At 37.9% G+C, this 19170-nt stretch overlaps 1 protein-coding gene across 2 annotated transcripts in view; it reads left to right on the forward strand.

The window, feature by feature from the left end:
- The window catches only part of PDZD8 (PDZ domain containing 8), a 106409-nt gene that overhangs the window by 78634 nt on the left and 8605 nt on the right, over positions 1-19170 (forward strand). For both annotated transcript variants that reach the window (XM_033181579.1, XM_033181580.1), the window contains one exon: positions 17939-18101. In XM_033181579.1, coding sequence (XP_033037470.1) covers positions 17939-18101 — 163 coding nt within the window. The remainder of the gene's footprint in view (positions 1-17938; positions 18102-19170) is intronic.

Below are 19170 nucleotides of genomic sequence, written 5' to 3' on the forward strand. Positions count from 1 at the left end.
CCTTGGAACAAGGTATATCGTTTCCAAGTAGTTGAGGGTCCCATGAAGTATTTCAGTTTATGTCTTTTGTGCTGTTAAAACTGCCTGGCTTAGAAGTAAATTAGATTGATACCAGAAGGACCCTTCAGAAGCTCAGCATTTTATTTCTTTTCATGTGTTCTCTTTGTTTTATTCTAGAACCTAGAAATTGTTTTATTAACTTTTCAGAATTACAATTTACTGAAATATGCTTTATAAACAGAAATTGAATAATAGTACTCTAGTTCTAACTTAGTCACTTCTAAATTGAACCAAATGTTACTTGAGTTACCTTAGACTCAAGGGTGTTTGTGGGGGCTGTCAGGGGAGGTAGAGAAGAGGGTATGAGAGGAAAAAGGGAGGGAGGAGAGAACGAAAATGAACAAGAACATATGTGTGTCTCTCTGTTTAGCCTCATACTAATGGAGTTAATTGGGATCGTCAATTATGGTTGTGATTTTTAAAGGTGATGGTTGGTATAATAGGAAGTTAGCCCTAGATATTCAACAGCTTTCTTGCTGCTTCTAATTGGGATGGACAGTAAGCTGGTAGTCCCTCACCTGGCAGTAAATTGTGTCCTTTAACCATAAACAAATTGATCTGACATCTGGTATTTACTGAAATAACCAGAGTTGCTCATTCAGAAAATGTAACCAAAGTTACATTTCTAACATTAATTTTCTGCCAAGTATGTTGTACATAGAAGTTCACCTTGCAAACAGCTGAGTAACTTATTTAATATAAAAATTGTTTTAGTTTTAGAAATCTTGACCTCTCAACTGTAATTGAAAATTTGGAAATAATTCTCTGATACTTTAATCATAATGGTCCAGGTTCCTGATATTCAGGATTAAATTGCCAAGTGCCAAAAGCGAGCCAAACAAAGGTGATTTGTACACTGGTCCCTCAAAAATGATGATTTTTTGGCCAGGCGCAGTGGCTCACACCTGTAATCCCAGCACTTTGGGAGGCTGAGGTGGCCGGATTACTTGTGGCCAATTCAAGACCAGCCTGGCCAACATGGTGAAACCCTGTCTCTACTAAAAATACAAAAATTAGCCAGGCGTGGTGGCACGTGCCTGTAATCCCAGCTACTCTGGTGGCTGAGGTATGAGAATTCTTTGAACCTGGGAGGCGGAGGTTGCAGTGAGCCAAGATTATGCCACTGCACTCCAGCCTAGATGACAGAGCAAGACTGTCTCAAAAAAAGAAAAAAAAAATGATGATTTTTAGTCCCTGCCTTAGTCCATTTGGACTGCTATAACAAAAATAACAAACGGAGTGTCTCATAAACAACAGAAATGTATTCCTCACAGTTTGGGAGGCTGGGAAGTCCAAGATCAGGGCACCAGCAGATTCACTGCTGGCTTCTTGATTCATAGCTGGCTATCTTTTCCCTATGTCGTCACGTGGCAGAAGGGACAAAGGTGTTCTCTCAGGCTTCTTTTATAAGGGTACTAATAAAAGAGGGCTCCACCCTCATGACCTAATCATCTCCCAAAGACCCCATCTCCTAACACAATCACGTTGGGGGGGTTGGGATTTCACATATAAATTGGTAGAAGGTTGGGGATGGGGGAAACACATATATTCAGTTCATAGCAATCGCCTTTGGAAGATTTGTAGCATGTAGAGTTTTGGTTCCTTCTACCAAAGGAGCTTTTTTATATTCTCATGAGCAGAAGGACTAAATTTTATAAACTTAAGAGACTTTGTGACAGAAATGTTTGGATGCTACATTATAGAATGGCTTTTGAAGACCATTTTAAAATTTGAATAATCCCAGAATATTCAGAGTATTTGATTGGCATTAACAAATATTTTTACTTTCAGACATGTTTTCCAAAACTTTGATTTGTATAAGCAAATTTTTTAAGAGTCTCTGTACTTATTAGTCTACTTCTACTCCTGCTTATTTAGGATGTTTATCCAGCCAGAGGGCCATGAAACAAAAATATTGCATTTTTCTGGAATAATAGGAATTAGGAAGCCAGAACAAACCCTAAGTGGTGGCAGCTTTTTAAAATGAGGCCAGAACAAACCCTAAAGTGGTGGCAGCTTTTTAAAATGAGGCAAAAGCAGGGCAAATTTTTTTAACCTGTGAGAAAACAGGTGAAATTAGAGAACTGGCCTGGTACTGAAAAGAAACCTGCAGGAGGAGAGGGTAGAGGTGTTGATTTGACAGAAAAATGGTGGGGTTTCTCATATAACCTGTGCTAACACATAGGTTCCCTGGCCAGTCTACAAAAACCCATGTAATAGCTGAAAGAAAAGATGGTTTCGTTATTTTAAAAACGTAGGCAACAAGATCACTGCACACAAGTGCAATAGTAATTGAATAAAACAGGAGTCCTGCACCGAGTAAGAAATATCTTCCTCAAGGTTCTATAAACCCCCAAAAGATCACACCAGCAATCGATCCAAACCAAGAAGAAATCTTTGAATTCCAGATAAAGAATTCAGGGGGCTGATTATTAAGCTATTCAAGGAGATACCAAAGAAAGGTGAAAATCAACTAAAAGAAATTCTTCCTCAAGGTTTCCCCTCTTCTACAGCCAGATGCCCTTCGTCTGCCATCTTTTATCACCATGCTTCTCAAAAAAGAACCCTCCTGCAGTAAGCTTTCTTGTTTTCTCCTCAGATTCTTTCCCTCATCTTGCCTTTAGATTACCTGATGGCTATGTGCCCAGGTAATGATCTTTTTGCAAAGAATTACCCAGGTGTTCCTTGAACTTCTTGTATTTGGATGCCTAAATCTCTAGCAAGGCCAAGGAAGTTTTCCTCAGTTATTCCCTCAAATAAGTTTTCCAGACTTGTAGATTTCTCTTCTTCCTCAGGGACACCAGTTATTTTTGTAGGTTTTTCCATTCAACGTAATCCCAAATTTCTTAGAAGCTTTGTTTATTTTGTTTTATTCTTTTTTCTTCGTCTTTTTCTGATCGGATTAATTCAAAAGCCTTGTCTTCCAGCTCTGAAGTTCTTTCTTCTACTTGTTGTAGTCTGTTGTTGAACCTTTCCACTGCATTTTGTATTTATCTAAGTGTGTCTTTCATTTCCAGAAATTGTGGTTGCTTTTTCTTTATATCTATTTCTCTGGAGAATTTTGCATCCATATCCTATTTTTTTTTTTCTAATTTCTTTTAGTTGATTTTCACCTTTCTTTAGTATTCCTTGAATAGCTTAATAATCAACCTCCTTAATTCTTTATCTGGCAATTCAGAGATTTCTTCTTTGTTTGGATCTATTGCTGGTGTGATCTTTTGGGGTGTTATGGAACCCTCTTTTGTCATATCACCAGAATTACTTTTCTGGTTCCTTCTCATTTGGGTAGACTAATTGAGAGGTCTGAAACTCTTGGCCGATAGGGCGATCCTTTGATTTGGCACTGTCCCCCTTTCCCAAGGGATGGGGCTTCCTGAAGCTGGACTGCAGTGATTGTTATTGCTCTTCTGAGTCTAGCCGCCTGGTAGGGCTACCAGGCTCCAGGCTAGTGCTGGGGGATGTCTGCAAAGAATCCAGTGATGTAATCCATCTTTAGGTCTCCCAGCCATGGATACCAGCACCTGCTCTGGGAGAGGTGGCAGAGAAGTAAAGTAGACGCTGTAAAAGTCCTTGGTTGTAGGTATGTTTAGTGTGCTAGCTTTCTTGAATGCTGGTTATGCTAGCAATGAAGTTGTCACTTGGACACCCACAGGACCACTGGTTAGCCAGGATGTTGCAGACAGTGGAATTAGGTATTGTCTTCTTCTTGGGATCAGGGTTATTCTGTCCTGGGTTGCTGTAGTGGCCTGAGTTGGTTGGCCTCCAGCCAGGAAGTGGCACTTTCAGGACAGCGTCAGCTTTGGTACTAGTAGGTAGCTCTAAGCCTTGTGCTGAGATGGCCAGAGTAAGTATTTTGATTTCTCCAGTGATGGGTGGGGCCATAAAGCTCCCAAGAGTTTCTGTGTTTGTGTTTGGCTACCAGGGTGGGTAGGGAAATACCGTCAAGTGGGTTTGGTTTAGGTGGGTCTGGGCTCAGACTCTCCTTGGGTGGGGCTTGCCACAGCCACTGTAGGGGGCAGGTGGTGGTTCTCAGGCCAATGGGATTATGCTCCAGAGGGGATCTTCGCTGCATCTACTGTGTTATATAGTTTGCCAGGGAAATGGCAGATAGTCAATAGTGAGAGGCTTCACCCAGCTCTCAGGCAGTTGGCGAAGCCAGTCTCACTCCTGTAATGCCCTGCTCAAACCTTGCCACAGGCCATGAGCTACCCTGCTACGGCTTTTGGACCTCACCCCTCCCCATCTGCCCCCTGGGTCGGTGGGGGCTCCTGTGTTCTGCCCTCGCTTACTCGCTTGTATCCACAGCAGCTCCTGCTTGTCCTCCAGACTCTAAGGAAATTTGTGCCCGGTTGAAACCACTACCAATTTCAGTTGAGAGCTTCCTTTGCCCCATGACCCCTCCCCAGTTAATCTAGCTGCTTCCCTGAGGGCCCCTGTGAGATATAGCCACAGATGGCTTCCTGGGGCTCAAGCTGGAGACTGAGATTGCTTTCAAGGCACTTCCCACTACTACTTGTACTTTTATATTTCTCATGACTTCCTAAACCCATTTCAGCCCGAGGGAAGGTTAAATCCTTCTCCTGTCATCTGGATTTTCAGATTCCCCAGTAGGGATGTGTGTTCCAAGGTAGGTTTTCCCCTCTCACACTTTGAGAACTCATAGGTTTTTACCTGTTTTGAGGAATTTGCAGTGGTGTGCCCACTTCTTTCAAAGGATCTGTGAACTCTTTCAGTTTTGCCGGTACGTTCCCGCAGTGTCTTGAAGCAAAAGATCACAGTGTGAGTCTTTTCACGCTGTTTTGTCCATGCATATGGGAGCTACATGTTAGCCCTGTCTCCTATCCACCATCTTCCAACTAGTGCATTTCTTTCCATTGCTTTTCTTCCTTAGTAGCTTTGCTAAAGGTTTTGTTAAACACGTGTTTCTTAGGTCAACATTAGTGATTTTTCTAAGTGGAAAATAATTACCACTATTTCCACTTAGAAGACAGACCGTTACAGAATAATACACTGATATTTCTGAATATCGTGGACATCTTTTTTAAAACTGTAATACAGTGAGAATTCTCTTAGAATAGGTATTGGTTTACAGTATGGGCCAGAAGGACTGTGAATGGTTATCTCCATTTAAAGCCTGCTGTAAAAGTTCAGTGTTAGGCCGGGCATCGTGGCTCATGTCTCTCTCTAATCCCAGCACTTGAGAGGCCAAGGCAGGCGGATGGCTTGAGCCCAGGAATTTGAAACCAGCCTGGGCAACATAGGGATACCCTGTCTCTCCAAAAACTACAAACAAATTAGCCAGGCATGGTGGCACATGCCTGCATTCCCAGCCACTCAGGAGGCTGAGGTGAAAGGATGGCTTGAGCCCAGGAGGCAGAACTTGCAGTGAGCCAAGATTATACCACTACACTCCAGCCTGGGCAATAAAGCAAGACTTTGTCACACACACACATACATACCAATGTTATACTGGTATCTTGTACATACATGTGCTGATTATTGTGTCTTACGTCACATTTCTCTCTTCCCTGCCCCACAACTCTATAAAAAAAGCTAGAACTAGTTATCATTATGTCTTTTTCAGAAAACCAGTTGATGGAAGAATGTTCAAAATATACCTGTCATAGTAATTTAGGATCTTCACTTAGTGACCGTTTTACTTTCGGATTTGGGGGTTTTACTCAATGTTAGAACCTTGTGTAGGAAAGAACAGTTTGTAAAATAAATGACTTATATTGATGTTATTTAAATATAACTTGTTCTTCTCTATTACATAAAATTATGTCCATGTTAGGAAGGGATTAAAAAATCAGTATTTTTGCCCCCAGGAGAAAATGTGTCTCAGCTGGGTCTACAAAGGGCTGAAAGGATGTCGGAGTATGAGAGCTCTTAAAGACTATCCTGATGTTGTTAGTAAATTGCTGTCTACAAGAGAGATGCACGTACGGCTAGAATTTTTTAACCTGTGACTGACATTATTGGTGAAGTTAAATGCAGGCTGTCTATAATCTTGTAGGTGTTGACCCCTGTGATTCAACTCATGTAATTGCTGTTAGCATGTGTCAGCAATTCTTTTTCTTTTCCTTTCTTTTTGAAATGGTGTCACTCTGTTACCCAGGCTGGCCTCGAACTCTTGGGCTCAACCATTCCTCCCACTTCAGCCTCCCAAGCAGCTGGGACTATAGGCATGTGCCACCATACCTGGCTTGTCGGCAATTGTTGACAATTGATAAAAACTTTTTTATGTCGTAGAAACAGTATTTCTCTTCCCACAGAAATCTTTTTGATTTTAACAAAATTGAAGCCTATTGGTACAAGATAAACCACAGAAAGTACAACCTACCTTTATAATGTATTTGTAATATATATATAGCACTTTGAGCTTAATGAGATATTGAATAAAATATATTTGTGTCTTTAACACAATGCCTGGTAAGCTAGAACATGTTAGAGAGAAACAGATACTCACTAAAGTTAAGCCAAAAAAAGGTACTTATTCTAAGGATATTAGGTTGTTTCTTGGACCCCAAGGGCAGGCAGGCATCAGGGCCACTATTCATGGTTGTGTGGGTTAGCCTTTGCACAACTTTAAGCAGTAGTATATAGCCAGGCCTTAGAAACAATCTAGAATGAGAAACTAAACCACTGTTAGGCTAGTCCCTCTGTTTCTTCTCTGCTTCTGGTTGTTTGTGTGCTTTATTCTTCACTCTGGAGACTGGCACTCTCCATTTCCTAGTCCGTGAATACACATGCAAGACAGCTCAGCTACAGTATGTTTATTCGATTCAAGGAAGCTCTGAGTCTGAATTTCAAACATCCAGGAAGGAAATCTGGTCCTGCTTGGGTCTGGTGTGTACCCCTGGACTATCGAATGAGGCAGGGCAATGGAACCATGTTATATAAGCCTGGCTGTTCCTACTATTACCATATATGGAATTAGAGGGTTGCAGAAATAGTCCCAAAGCTGGGGAAGGGCTTGGCAAACATTGGTGTATATTTTACTTGAGCATATAGTAAATATTTAATAAGCATTGTTAATTTTATTTCCTCTTTTTCTCACAAAGTATTATGCCACAAAGTACAGGTTTCAAGAACATGTTTTAGCAAATAGATATTAATAGGTCTTGTAAATTCCATACGTATTTATTGCAAGATAACATAGGACCTTTATTAGATAATCAGAATATGTAGGATTTTATGATATGTTACATGAAATGCTGCTGCTTTTTCTTAGTAAAACATGTTCTAACTAGGGTAGGAGTTTTCTGTTAAATCTCACTTGATATCATCAGGATGGTTTTAATTTCTTTTTTTCTTTCTTTTTCTTTTTTCTTTTTTTTTTCTTTTTTTTTGAGATAGAGTTTCACTCTGTTGTCCAGGCTGGAGTACAGTGGTAGGAGTACAGTGGTGTGATCATAACTCACTGCAGCCTCAAACTCCTCCTGGACTCAAGCTATCCTCCCACCTCAGCCTCACAAGTAGCTGGGACTTCAGGCACATGCCACCACACCCAACTAAATTTTTGTGTGTGTGTGGAGACAAGGCCTTGCTATATTGGCCAGGCTGGTCTCAAACCACACCCCCCCGACCTCAGCTTCCTAAAGCTCTGACATTAAACCATGAGCAGCCTTAATTTCTTGATGTTCCTCCATCTCTTTGCTCTAACAGTGCTACTGTGGCCCAGAATGATAGCCTCTCTCAAGTCATCCCACATGTCCCACCCCAACTCCTAGACTGTTTGTTCAAATTCTTCTCATGCTTTAAGACATAACCTAAATGTCATACCCTTACAGGAAGGCTTTCCCAGACCACTCACCCAGAGGCAGTGTTTGCCTCTCCTGAATTCCTATTGTACCTTATCCATACATGTCTTGTGGCACAATAAGCTTCAGTCTTAGAGTATAGCTTAGATACTTTCTAAAATCTTGGTAACCAATATTTAGATATTGGTCTCAAAAGATAGGGTCTTTGTGATCTGAACAACCTCAGGACCTTGGAGTTTATATGGGTTATATCACCACAGATTTGGACTTGCAGGGTTTGGCCTGAAACTTCCAGACAAATTCCATGGATGTAACCAGATGACTATTCAAAGGGGAGAAGTGCCATGACCCCATTTATTACCTCCCTCATCACAGGAATCTTGACTGTGAGGGATCAGGTTTTCTTTGTTTTCTGAAAGAAACACAGAAAGCAAACTTTTACCAGCTATAAAGATTTTGAGTGAGAAGTTCTATAGATGTTAACTTTTCCTTAATTGTAGCTTATCTTTTGGATAAGGGTGCTCCTTTGAGCACCCAGATTTTTATAGAACTTAGAAACAGCCAGTTGGCTTCCCATAAGAAAGGAAAAGCTATTACTGATAATTGTTGGAATTGATCAAGGATCTCTTCCATAATCTGTATTTGTATTAATATCACAGATACTTGCTCTCTACGTTCACCCCCTGTGCTCTTTTTAAATAAAGATATTCTGATCAGCAGTTTAAAGGACAGTATTATATTGTTCCGTGTTCATTTTTTCTTCTCTCTATTTTTATTTGGATAAATGGCTGTAAGAAATAGAAGTTTTTCTTCCTGCTATTCCTTTTCCCCCTTCCTTCTTTCATTTATATCTAAATATATTTCTTTAGTCTCCTGCATAGAGGGAACTTTTCGATGGGATGAAAGTTACAACTTTGTGAAAAAGTAGGTATCTACTATGATCTGTGTAATTTCTGCTTTTTGGAAATAATTATTTCTAGTGGGTTTGAATGGGTTGTTTTCCGCTTATTAAATGTTGACATTTAAGTCACCATCTTTGTCTCTTCTAATAAGACAGGTTTTTAAAAATCAAATAACTGTAAAGTTGTTTTAGTTTTGGAATCTTGAACCTATAAAAATAATCTTTGAATAATATAACACAGTCTGAAAATTCTAATGTCTTGCATTGATGTCCATTTCATAATATGTTTGCCTTGTTTCCACAGCCAGATAATTTATTCACAGCAGACTGGTTTTTTAAAAAATTTCCGGCCGGGCGCGGTGGCTCAAGCCTGTAATCCCAGCACTTTGGGAGGCCGAGACGGGCGGATCACGAGCTCAGGAGATGGAGACCATCCTGGCTAACACGGTGAAACCCCGTCTCTACTAAAAAATACAAAAATCTAGCCGGGCGAGGTGGCGGGCGCCTGTAGTCCCAGCTACTGTGGAGGCTGAGGCAGGAGAATGGCATAAACCCGGGAGGCGGAGCTTGCAGTGAGCTGAGATCCGGCCACTGCACTCCAGCCCTGGCGACAGAGCGAGACTCCGTCTCAAAAAAAAAAAAAAATTTCCTTTTGCAGTCCCATTGTTTACTAGTAGTGCTAAGTTGTACTAATAACAGTAATAATAAGTACTGAGCCTTTTCATAGCCTCCCTATCTGAGATAGGTATTATTCCATTTCATAAATGAAGTTCAGAGAGGTTAACATTTGCCTAAAGTCATAGGTAAGTACCATTCTTGTAGACATCATGATATCTTACCGTGAGTATTTCAGTTTGAAACTTCTGAAAATAAGAACATTTTACATTCCCACAATAACAATTACAAGACAAAAAAGCTAATAATTCCCTAATTTCACCTCATTTTCAGCCATTTTAAAATGTCCTATAAATGTTTTTGTTCTAAAAAAAAAAAAAAATAGGATATGATCAGGATTCATATGTTACCTGCTGGGCGCAGTGGCTCACACCTGTTATCCCAGCACATTAGGAAGCCAAGGCGGGTGGATCATTCAAGGTCAGGACTTCGAGACCAGCCTGGCCAACAGGGTGAAACCCCATATCTACTAAAAATACAAAAAATTAGCCAGGCATGGTGGCGCATGCCTGTAACCCCAGCTACTTGGGAGGCTGAGGTGGGAGAATCACTTGAACTTGGGAGGCGGAGGTTGCAGTGAGCCAAGATCATGCCACTGCACTGCAGCCTGGCAATGAGACTCTGTCTTTAAAAAAAAAAAAAGTTACTTTGAATTATTACATCTTGTGTTTTTTAAAATCTAAAATACATAATCCTTTTACCTTTTGGGAGGGGTGGGGTGTACTAATTGTTATTATCTGATCATTCCTTCTGCATTTGTTAAATGCCTTCTTTTTAGCAGGAGTGGAGGTAAAGTAAAACTTCCCTTCAACTGGGTGCTAAATAATATGTGATGAATGAATAGATTCATTTACTAGCTAATCACGAAAGCAGTACTTATATATAAATTCTACAATTAAAGTACAGTCAGCCCTCTGTATCCATGGATTTATATCCCCAGATTCAGTCAACTGTGGATTGAAACCCAACTGTGGATGGTGAAAGATCAGATTTTCTTTGTTTTCTGAAAGAGAACTAAAACTACTAAATTTGTAAATGGTGGCAAACTTTCACCATCTATAAAGATTTTGAGTGAAAACTTCTGTAGATGTTAACTTTTCCTTAATTGTGGGTTATCTTTTGGAATAGGGAAGCACCCAGATTTACATCTCAGGATTCAGCCAACTATGGATTGAAACCCAGCTGTGGATTAGGACTGTGAGGACTGTGATGGATACAGAGGGCTGATTGTACTGCCTCATTTTGTATAAGGCCTCATTATATGCCTCATTGCATATGTATCTGAACATACACCGATTTTGTTACCCTCAAGTGGGGTCCTGGAACCCTTGTGGATATGGAGGGCCGACTGTTAAAGCTATGTTGAAAGAAAAAAAACTTTCAAGAAAAAGGCTATTCAAGACAAAATGTAATGATGCCCAGCTTTGCAGTAAACAATATGTAGTCACAATATCGTAAACATTATATGCTGATTTTTAGTTTTGGAACCAATCAACCTTGTAGCTTCACTATAGTTACAAAAGGAATGTAATAGTTGTCAACTTTGATAGTAGAGTTTAGAAGGTAGAAGTATAAGGAGGAGAGAAGGAGGGAAGAATATAAAATTCTGTTATCAGATAGATATTGTCTGTAGTTGATAAATAAGAAATATAGGAGTATAACTGTATTGATGATAGTTACAAAGAAGTTATGTAGAACTAAAAACAGTGCTATTATTCCTATAATTTGGGGGAAAGATGAGTAGCCTCCTTGTCTGTAACAGTAGGAAGTCAACTTTTGTCTAAAAGTTAGTGTATTATATTTAGACAACATTGTCTAAAATTTGGTATATTAAGAAATGACTATGCATATTATCTGGAGAAAAAAAGGTAACCCCCAAAACAACTAAAATCAAAGAGTTTAAAAGCAATTGCTATGGTGTGAGGATAGGGTAACGGGGACTTGAGGAGACAGGACTATTGCTCTTACATTATTTTTCTATATTTGATTTTTTAACCACATGCAAATATTTGATAATTACAAGTTCTGATTCTTTTTAATAGCAATAAAAACTTGAGTTACATTTTTTTTCTTTCAGACACACTGTTCTTGCTTCTTATATCTGGTTTCATTCTGTATATACAGCCTAGTAATTCTAGTTATGTTTAGGTCAGAATCAGTATGCATTTAATTGACATAAGTTGAATGAAAAAAACCGTATATATTGCTTTTCTTCCTTATTGACTTAAGGATCATCTAAATTCATACCAAGTTGTCTTTTACTAAATTAGGTAAATTGGAAAACTAAAGGTTATCTGAATTAGTGATTTGCATATTTAAGCATCTTAGGACAAAAATTGGCATATTTAAGGTTTTGTTTTTGCTTTACTTTGTTTTAGTAGCTTTATTTTGAGGTGTAATTTAAACAATAAAATTTACTAAGGGTACAGTGAATTTTTGTAATTGTATACAATCATGTAACCTATACCTTAGTCAAGATAGAGGATGATTTTATCACCTCATCCATTACAGATGTTCCTCAACTTACATTGGGGTTACATCCAGATAAATCCATTGTTGTAAATTGAAAATAGTGTGTTTTTTACTTAACAATATTTTCAATTTATGGGCTTATCCGGATGTATCCCCCGTAATAAATTGAGGAGCACGTATTGCTTTCCCACGTCGTAAAGTCAAAAAATCGTAAGTCTAACCCTCATAAGTCAGGGACCATCTGCTACTTGTGTTAAGAGTTCACCTCATAATTTGACCAGTTCTTGGCTCTTGCCAATGATGCTCTGTGAATATTGGCATGCAAATCTGTGTGTGGACATGTTTTCATTTCTCTTTGGTAAATATCTAAAAGTAGGATTGCTGGGTGATATGGTGAGTGTATGTTTAACTTGAAAACGCCAAACTGCTTTCCAAAGTAGCTGTACCATTTTATATTCCCGCCAGCAACATCGGAGAGTTTCAGTTGCTTCACATCCTCGGCAACACTTGGTATTGTCCACCTTTAATTTAGTCATTCTGGTAGGTATGTAATATCTCATGGTTTGAATTTGTATTTTCCTAATGACTAATTGAACATCTTTTAATATGCTTGTTGGCCATTCATGTATCTTCTTTTGTGAAGTATCTATTCAAATATTTTGCCCACTTTTTATTGGGCTTTTTCTTATTTAGTTGTAAGAGTTATATATTCATGGATCAAGGTCCTTTCTCAGATGAATGTTTTTCAAATATTTTCTCCTAATCTGTGGCTTATCATTTCATTTTCTTAACTGTCTTTCAGAGAGCAAAAGTCATTAATTTTATGAAATCCATTTTATAACTTTTTTCTTAGGTTTATACTGTTTGTGTCCTGTTTAAGAAATCTTTGCGCAACTCAATGTCATAAAGATTTTCTCCTATATTTTCATCTATAACTTTAATAGTTGGCCAGGTGCGGTGGCTCAAGCCTGTAATCCCAGCACTTTGGGAGGCTGAGACGGGCAGATCACGAGGTCAGGAGATCAAGACCATCCTGGCTAACACGGTGAAACCCCGTCTCTATTAAAAAATATACAAAAAACTAGCCAGGCAAGGTGGCGGGCGCCTGTAGTCCCAGTTACTCAGAAGGCTGAGGCAGGAGAATGGCGTAAACCCGGGAGGCGGAGCTTGCAGTGAGCTGAAATCCGGCCACTGCACTCCAGCCTGGGCGACAGAGCGAGACTCCGTCTCAGAAAAAAAAAAATTTAATCGTTTTAGTCTTTAAGTTTAGGTTCATTTTCCTTTTCTCATAAATTTTTATATAGTGTGTGAGTTGAGGTTCACTTTTTTCCCTATTCAGACATCCACTTGTCTCATACCTTTTTCCCTATTAATTAATCTAGCACCTGTGTCAAACATAAATTGACCACATAAGTGTTGTTCTGTTTGTGGACTATCATTCCATTATTTCATGTGTCTGTCAGTAGACCAATACCATGCTGTCTTGATTTATCTAACATATAGCAAGCCTTGAAATCAGGTAGTGTAAGACCTCCAACCTTGTTATATTTAAGGAGTGTTTTGGCTGTTCTTGGTCCATTTCTTCTCTAAACGCCTGCAAGGATTTTGGCTGGGATTGTGTTGAATCTGTAGATAAATTTGGGAAGAACTGGCATCTTTACAATAATGAATCTTATATATGAACCATGGTATCTTCTCCATTTATTTAAGTCTTCTTTAATTTCCCTTAAAATTCTCATGATAATGCAGTATATTGTAATTTGCAGCATATAGGTCTTACACATCTTTCATTAAACTTAATCTTAAATATTTTTAATACTATTATAATAGATTGGGGGTTTTTTAATTTTTCTATTTATAATTCCATATATTCTATAATTTATAATTGTAATTGTAATAATTTTCTGATATATAGACACTCATTTGACTTTCGAATATTGACCTTGTAGTCTGTGACTTAATTTCACTTAATAGCTCTAATAGTTGTTTTGTAGATATCTTGGAATTTTCTATGTATAGGATCATAGTATCTGCAAATAAAGACAGTTTTTTCCTGCTTTCTGATCTTTACTTTCCTTTTTTTTTATTACACTGATTTTAACTTCTAGTACAGTGTTGAAGTGGTAAGAGCAGAAATCCTTGCCTTGTTACTGATCTGAGTTATAAAACAAAATCTTTCATCTTTGAGTTTTGTGTTATTTGTAGATTTTTGTAGATGTCTAATCAGGTTTAGGAAGTTCTCTTATAATTCTAGTTTGTTGAGGGCTTTTACCATTAATGAATATTAGATTTTGTTAATTTTTTTGCAGTTACTGAAATATGGCTTTCTCCATTGTTTTGTTAATATGATAAATTACATTGATTCACCTCGTTATGATTATTATCTTTTTTAATATATTGCTGGGTTGAATTTCCTAAAATTTTGTTAAATTTTGTATCTTTTTGAACATTAGAGAGATTAGTCTGTACTTCTATTTTCTTGTTTTATGTTTGCCTTGTTTTATTTTTTTCTTTCAGAATTCACCAATGAAGCAACCTAGCTCCCAACTGGGAGAGGGAGGTTTTTGTGTGTTGGGAAGCAAGGCTTATAATTATGAATTTAATGTATATAATTGATATAATCATGTATACTTGAAAAAAATGTACTTTGCCATTGTTGAGTGTAATGTTCTATAAGTGTCAGTTAAATCAAGGTTCATGATGTTGAGGTTGCCTGTGCCATTTTTTCTGGTTATATTGGTTGCTGAGAGAGGGATGAAGAAAGCAAGTTATACCTCTAGCAGCAGCTTCAGTAAAGTTACATTGCAAAGAGATAACGCTTGTAAGGATAGGAGGAATTTGTTACCATGTTTTATGGTCTACCACTGAGTTCATTTTACTGTTCTCTGTACTTTTGTATATATTGGAAATTTTCTGTAATAAAATCTTAAAAACCAAACCCTCTCAGGTGATATTATATTCCAGGGAATGCATGTTGAAGCCACAGCATGCCTCACCGTATACAGGAAAAATATTTAGGATTTCTATTTATGTTTATTTTTTACATTGTTATTTTTAAAGTTCTATTTTGGCATATGTTTTGTAGGGCAAGGCATATCCAATAGTCATAAATAATTTTAAAATATAGATGCATACATACGGGAGAGAATTATATATTATATGTTATTTTACTATTCTGGTTTTAAAATAGTAGTTTTACCCTCGTGGAAAATCAGTTTTATTCCAAAAGTTATGTATCATTGGATGGTCTTGAACCTTATCTTAAATTTTATATTAAAATAACAGTGTTTTTATGCAGTACTCATTTTTAAATGCTTTGTTTTGTCAGGGTTTTAACTAAGAGGTGTTTTTATATTCTGAAACTCCTGAATCATGTCAGAACTTAAATTAAGGTGAAATTTTCATTTCAGGGAATGCTGAAATTACAATCTAAAATTAGGTCAGTGGTGTGCAGGCTTAAAAGGAAACAAAAACCAGCTTTTAACAAACAAGAAGTAAAAGAAACAGTGTCTTAATGTTTTGTTCCCTGTATATACTTGAAATTAAGAGTATTTACTAATAATCAGTAAAAATTGGGGAGAAGGTGAGGTAATGTAATATTGGCCCTAATTATTCCTACTGAAAACCTTACCTTTTTTTTTTTTTTTTTTTCCCCTGCATCTGGAATGTTTACTTCAGGTATCATTTGAATTAAGAAAACCAAAGGGAAAGATATGATTTATAGATAGAAAATAAATTAAGAAACTAAATTACACTAATACCTTACACTAGCCTCAATTCACTTCCTAACCCTATCCCCTGAATCTCCATTGTACTTTTAAAAGCAGAGTAAATCACAAAAAAAACACATTCCAAATGCAAGTGTTAATTTTTAAACTTTACAGTACTCAGACTTACACTGTTTAAGTTTTGTACCCATTTGCTATCATTAGCTTCCTACAGTTAGAAAAACTTACATTCTAAATTTCAGCTTGGCAATCTGTATATTAGGAATGTATTTATGTTCCTGGATTTGAGAGAATATGTTCTTAAGGGTTTTGTTAAAAGCCCTAATTGTGTACAGCACTTTACATTGTAAGGTGATTAATTGCTGTGTCATAAGGCAGGGATTGGACAAATGTCTTGGGAGATTTAAACACAAATTACGTGTTTTGGAGGGGCTTTGTGTTTTGTAAACCTTTAGGTAATTCAGAATTTGACCACCTATCCCATTTCTTGAGCACAGTATGATTAAGATTTTCCTTAAAATGACAACTTTACAAAATTTGTTAACACCCAAATTAAAGAACAGCTTCCAGTGAGGGTTCTTTACCAGCCAGTATCATTAGGTAGGAAAATTGAATTTCTGTCCAAGTGGGATTTATATATTAAAGCAGTACAGCCAGTGATATATTTGGATGTTAGGGTATTTGGCAAAGTCCCTCATGAGATATCCTTGAAGAATAGGACTTAAGAAATGTGAACTGCAGAATAATACAATTAGACTGATTTGTAATTGAGCACCATAAACACTAATTGAATTCTTGTTATCAGCTGGGATGTAGCACGCTGCCGGGTTTTTTTTTTTTAAATCAGTTGTTTGAATGAGGACAAACAGTATGATGATGATGACGTTAATTCACAGATGATGTTAATCTGGTATCCACATTCCTGAAAATTGGATGGCAGGTTTATTTAGAAAACAAAATGATCTTGATGGGTTAGAACAGGACATCTCATTAACAATGTAACTTTTTTTTAATTAAAGATGGAGTCTCACTGTGTTGCCCAGGTTGGTCTTGAACTACTGGGCTCAAATGGTCCTGCCACCTGAGCCCTCCTGAGTAGCTGGGATTACAGGTGTGCACCACCATCCCCACCACATGAAAGCTCCTTTTTTTTTTCTGAGGTGGAGTCTCGCTTTGTTACCCAGGCTGGAGTGCAGTGGTGCAATCTCGGCTCACTCCAACCTCCGCCTCCTGGGTTCATGCCATTCTCCTGCCTCAGCCTCCCGAGTAGCTGGGACTACAGACACTGCCACCACACCTGGCTAATTTTTTGTATTTTTAGTAGAGACAGGGTTTCAATCTCCTGATTGATGTTAGCCGGGATGGTCTCAATCTCCTGACCTCGTGATCCGCCCACCTCAGCTTCCCAAGTGCTAGGATTACCTGCATGAACCACTGCGCCCGGCCGATAACTCTTATTAAAGTATAAATGTAAACTCTTTTCCTTTGCCTCTTCCCAAAAAAGAAACTTTAAGAATACACTGGCCAGGGGTGGTGGCTCACGCCTTTAATCCTGGCACTTTGGGAGGCTGAGGTGGGCGGATCACTTGAGCCCAGGAGTTTTGAGACCAGCGTGGGCAACAATGGCAAAACCCCATCTCTACACAAAAAATACAAAAATTTGCCGGGCGTAGTTGTGCACATCTGTAGTCCCAGCTGCTTGGGAGGCTGAGGTGAGAGAATCGCTTGCGCCTGGGAGGCGGAGGTTGCAGTGAGCCAAGGTTGTGCCACTGCATTCCAGCCTAGGTGACAGAGTGAAACCCTGTCTCAAAAAAAAGAAAGAAAAAAAGAAAAGGATACAGCATAAAAAGTGGATTTTCCAAAGCACATATAATGAATGGCATAGATCATTTTCATTATATTTGAAAAAAGCAAGATTCAGAATTATATTCATGATTCATGTCTCAGTTTTATTGAGACGTCTCAATTTTGTGTTAAATATATATTAGAAAATAAATAGAATAGTTCTAGATTATATAATTAGGAATGGTTTTCTTTTTATTTTGCCTTTCTATTTCCCAATTTTCTACAATGAGCATGGAGCAAGGAGTAATAATAAAACACATTGAAGATAAAGTGTTTAATTTTTTTATATGATTTAAATGTGTAGTCTAAGGATAGTTAATTTATATTGTTACAGTAAAGATTTTCTCCTTTATTTGTCTTTAATAATAGTCACCATGATACGAAAGTCAGCATCCAGCCATGGTGCTCTCTGCACAGAACAGTCTGTTACTGTTTTCTTCCTCTATTACTAGGAATCCATTGAATCCGTTTTCATTTTTCCCCCTTTATCAAAGGTTGAATTAATAAAAGGGAATTTACAAAGTGTTGGACTTACACTTCGTCTTGTCCAGTCAACTGATGGGTATGCTGGGCACGTCATCATTGAAACTGTGGCTCCAAACTCGCCTGCTGCAATTGCAGATCTTCAGCGGGGAGATCGACTTATCGCCATTGGAGGTAATTATGCTAATATGCATTATACTTTACCTTTACAGATAAACTGCAAAGTGGGTGTGAGGTTTTTCCTCCCTTCCTTTTTCCTTGTTTCTATAATATGCATATATTACTTTTATAATGAAAATAAAGTAATAAACTTTATTATAAATAAACATTTGAAGGAGGCCTTCAAAATACATTTAAAACATGCATGCCATTTTAGTCCTAATGTATAAATCTTTAAAATACTTTATTTAGGCCACTTTTATATAACCACTCTATTCCTTCCCTTCCCACCTTCTACTACTCTTTTTATTTTTTCTTGAATGTGAAAGTAAGGACAAATAAACAGTTAGGTTATCTTTCTGTATGACTACCACCATTGCTACTCTGAACCTAAAATTGGTAATATTAGCACTACTGCCCCCATCACTTAGCACTAGATAATGAGCAGCAGAGGAACTAACATTCCTTTTCCAGGAGGGCACATCTGAACTGTCTTGTGACCCTGTGTCATCTGAATGGCCAGCCATTTGTTAGTATGTTGTTGCTCAGAATTCAGCCCAAATCACTGGTGGAAAAATGTGTTACTTACATGCCTTCCTATTACTTGGATTGTTAACAGTAAAAACTCTCCGAAGATAGCAGATTATTTGTTTGTATATAAATGTCTAAGCAGTAGGACTCATTGTGCACAGCAGTGGGGGGAAAGTCCAAGCCTTTTCAACCTTTGTAGTACCTGTCCCATCTATTCTAGGCTTGTTGAGAGATTTCTTGAACATATGGTTGGTCACAGTTGATCTTCTCAGGGCAATGTGATTTTTTTTTCACAGCTTAGACAATAAATAAGTTAGAACAGTTCCCAAATCAAGGTGCAGTTGTCCTTGGTTACATGTCAAAGAAACTCTGCCTTTGATTCAAATCCATCTTGACAATAAAATAATGAAAATTATTTAGTTGCATACCTGGGAGCCCAATTAAGTTAATATTTTCACATGGGAATCTCTCTGATCATGGCATAAGCAGTGCTTCTCAAACTTTCCCATGTATGCCAGTCACCCAGACCTGATGTTAAAATGTGCATTCTGAA

This window comes from Trachypithecus francoisi, unplaced genomic scaffold (assembly GCF_009764315.1).
Source record: "Trachypithecus francoisi isolate TF-2019V2 unplaced genomic scaffold, Tfra_2.0 Contig01579, whole genome shotgun sequence".
Taxonomy (NCBI): Eukaryota; Metazoa; Chordata; class Mammalia; order Primates; family Cercopithecidae; genus Trachypithecus; species Trachypithecus francoisi.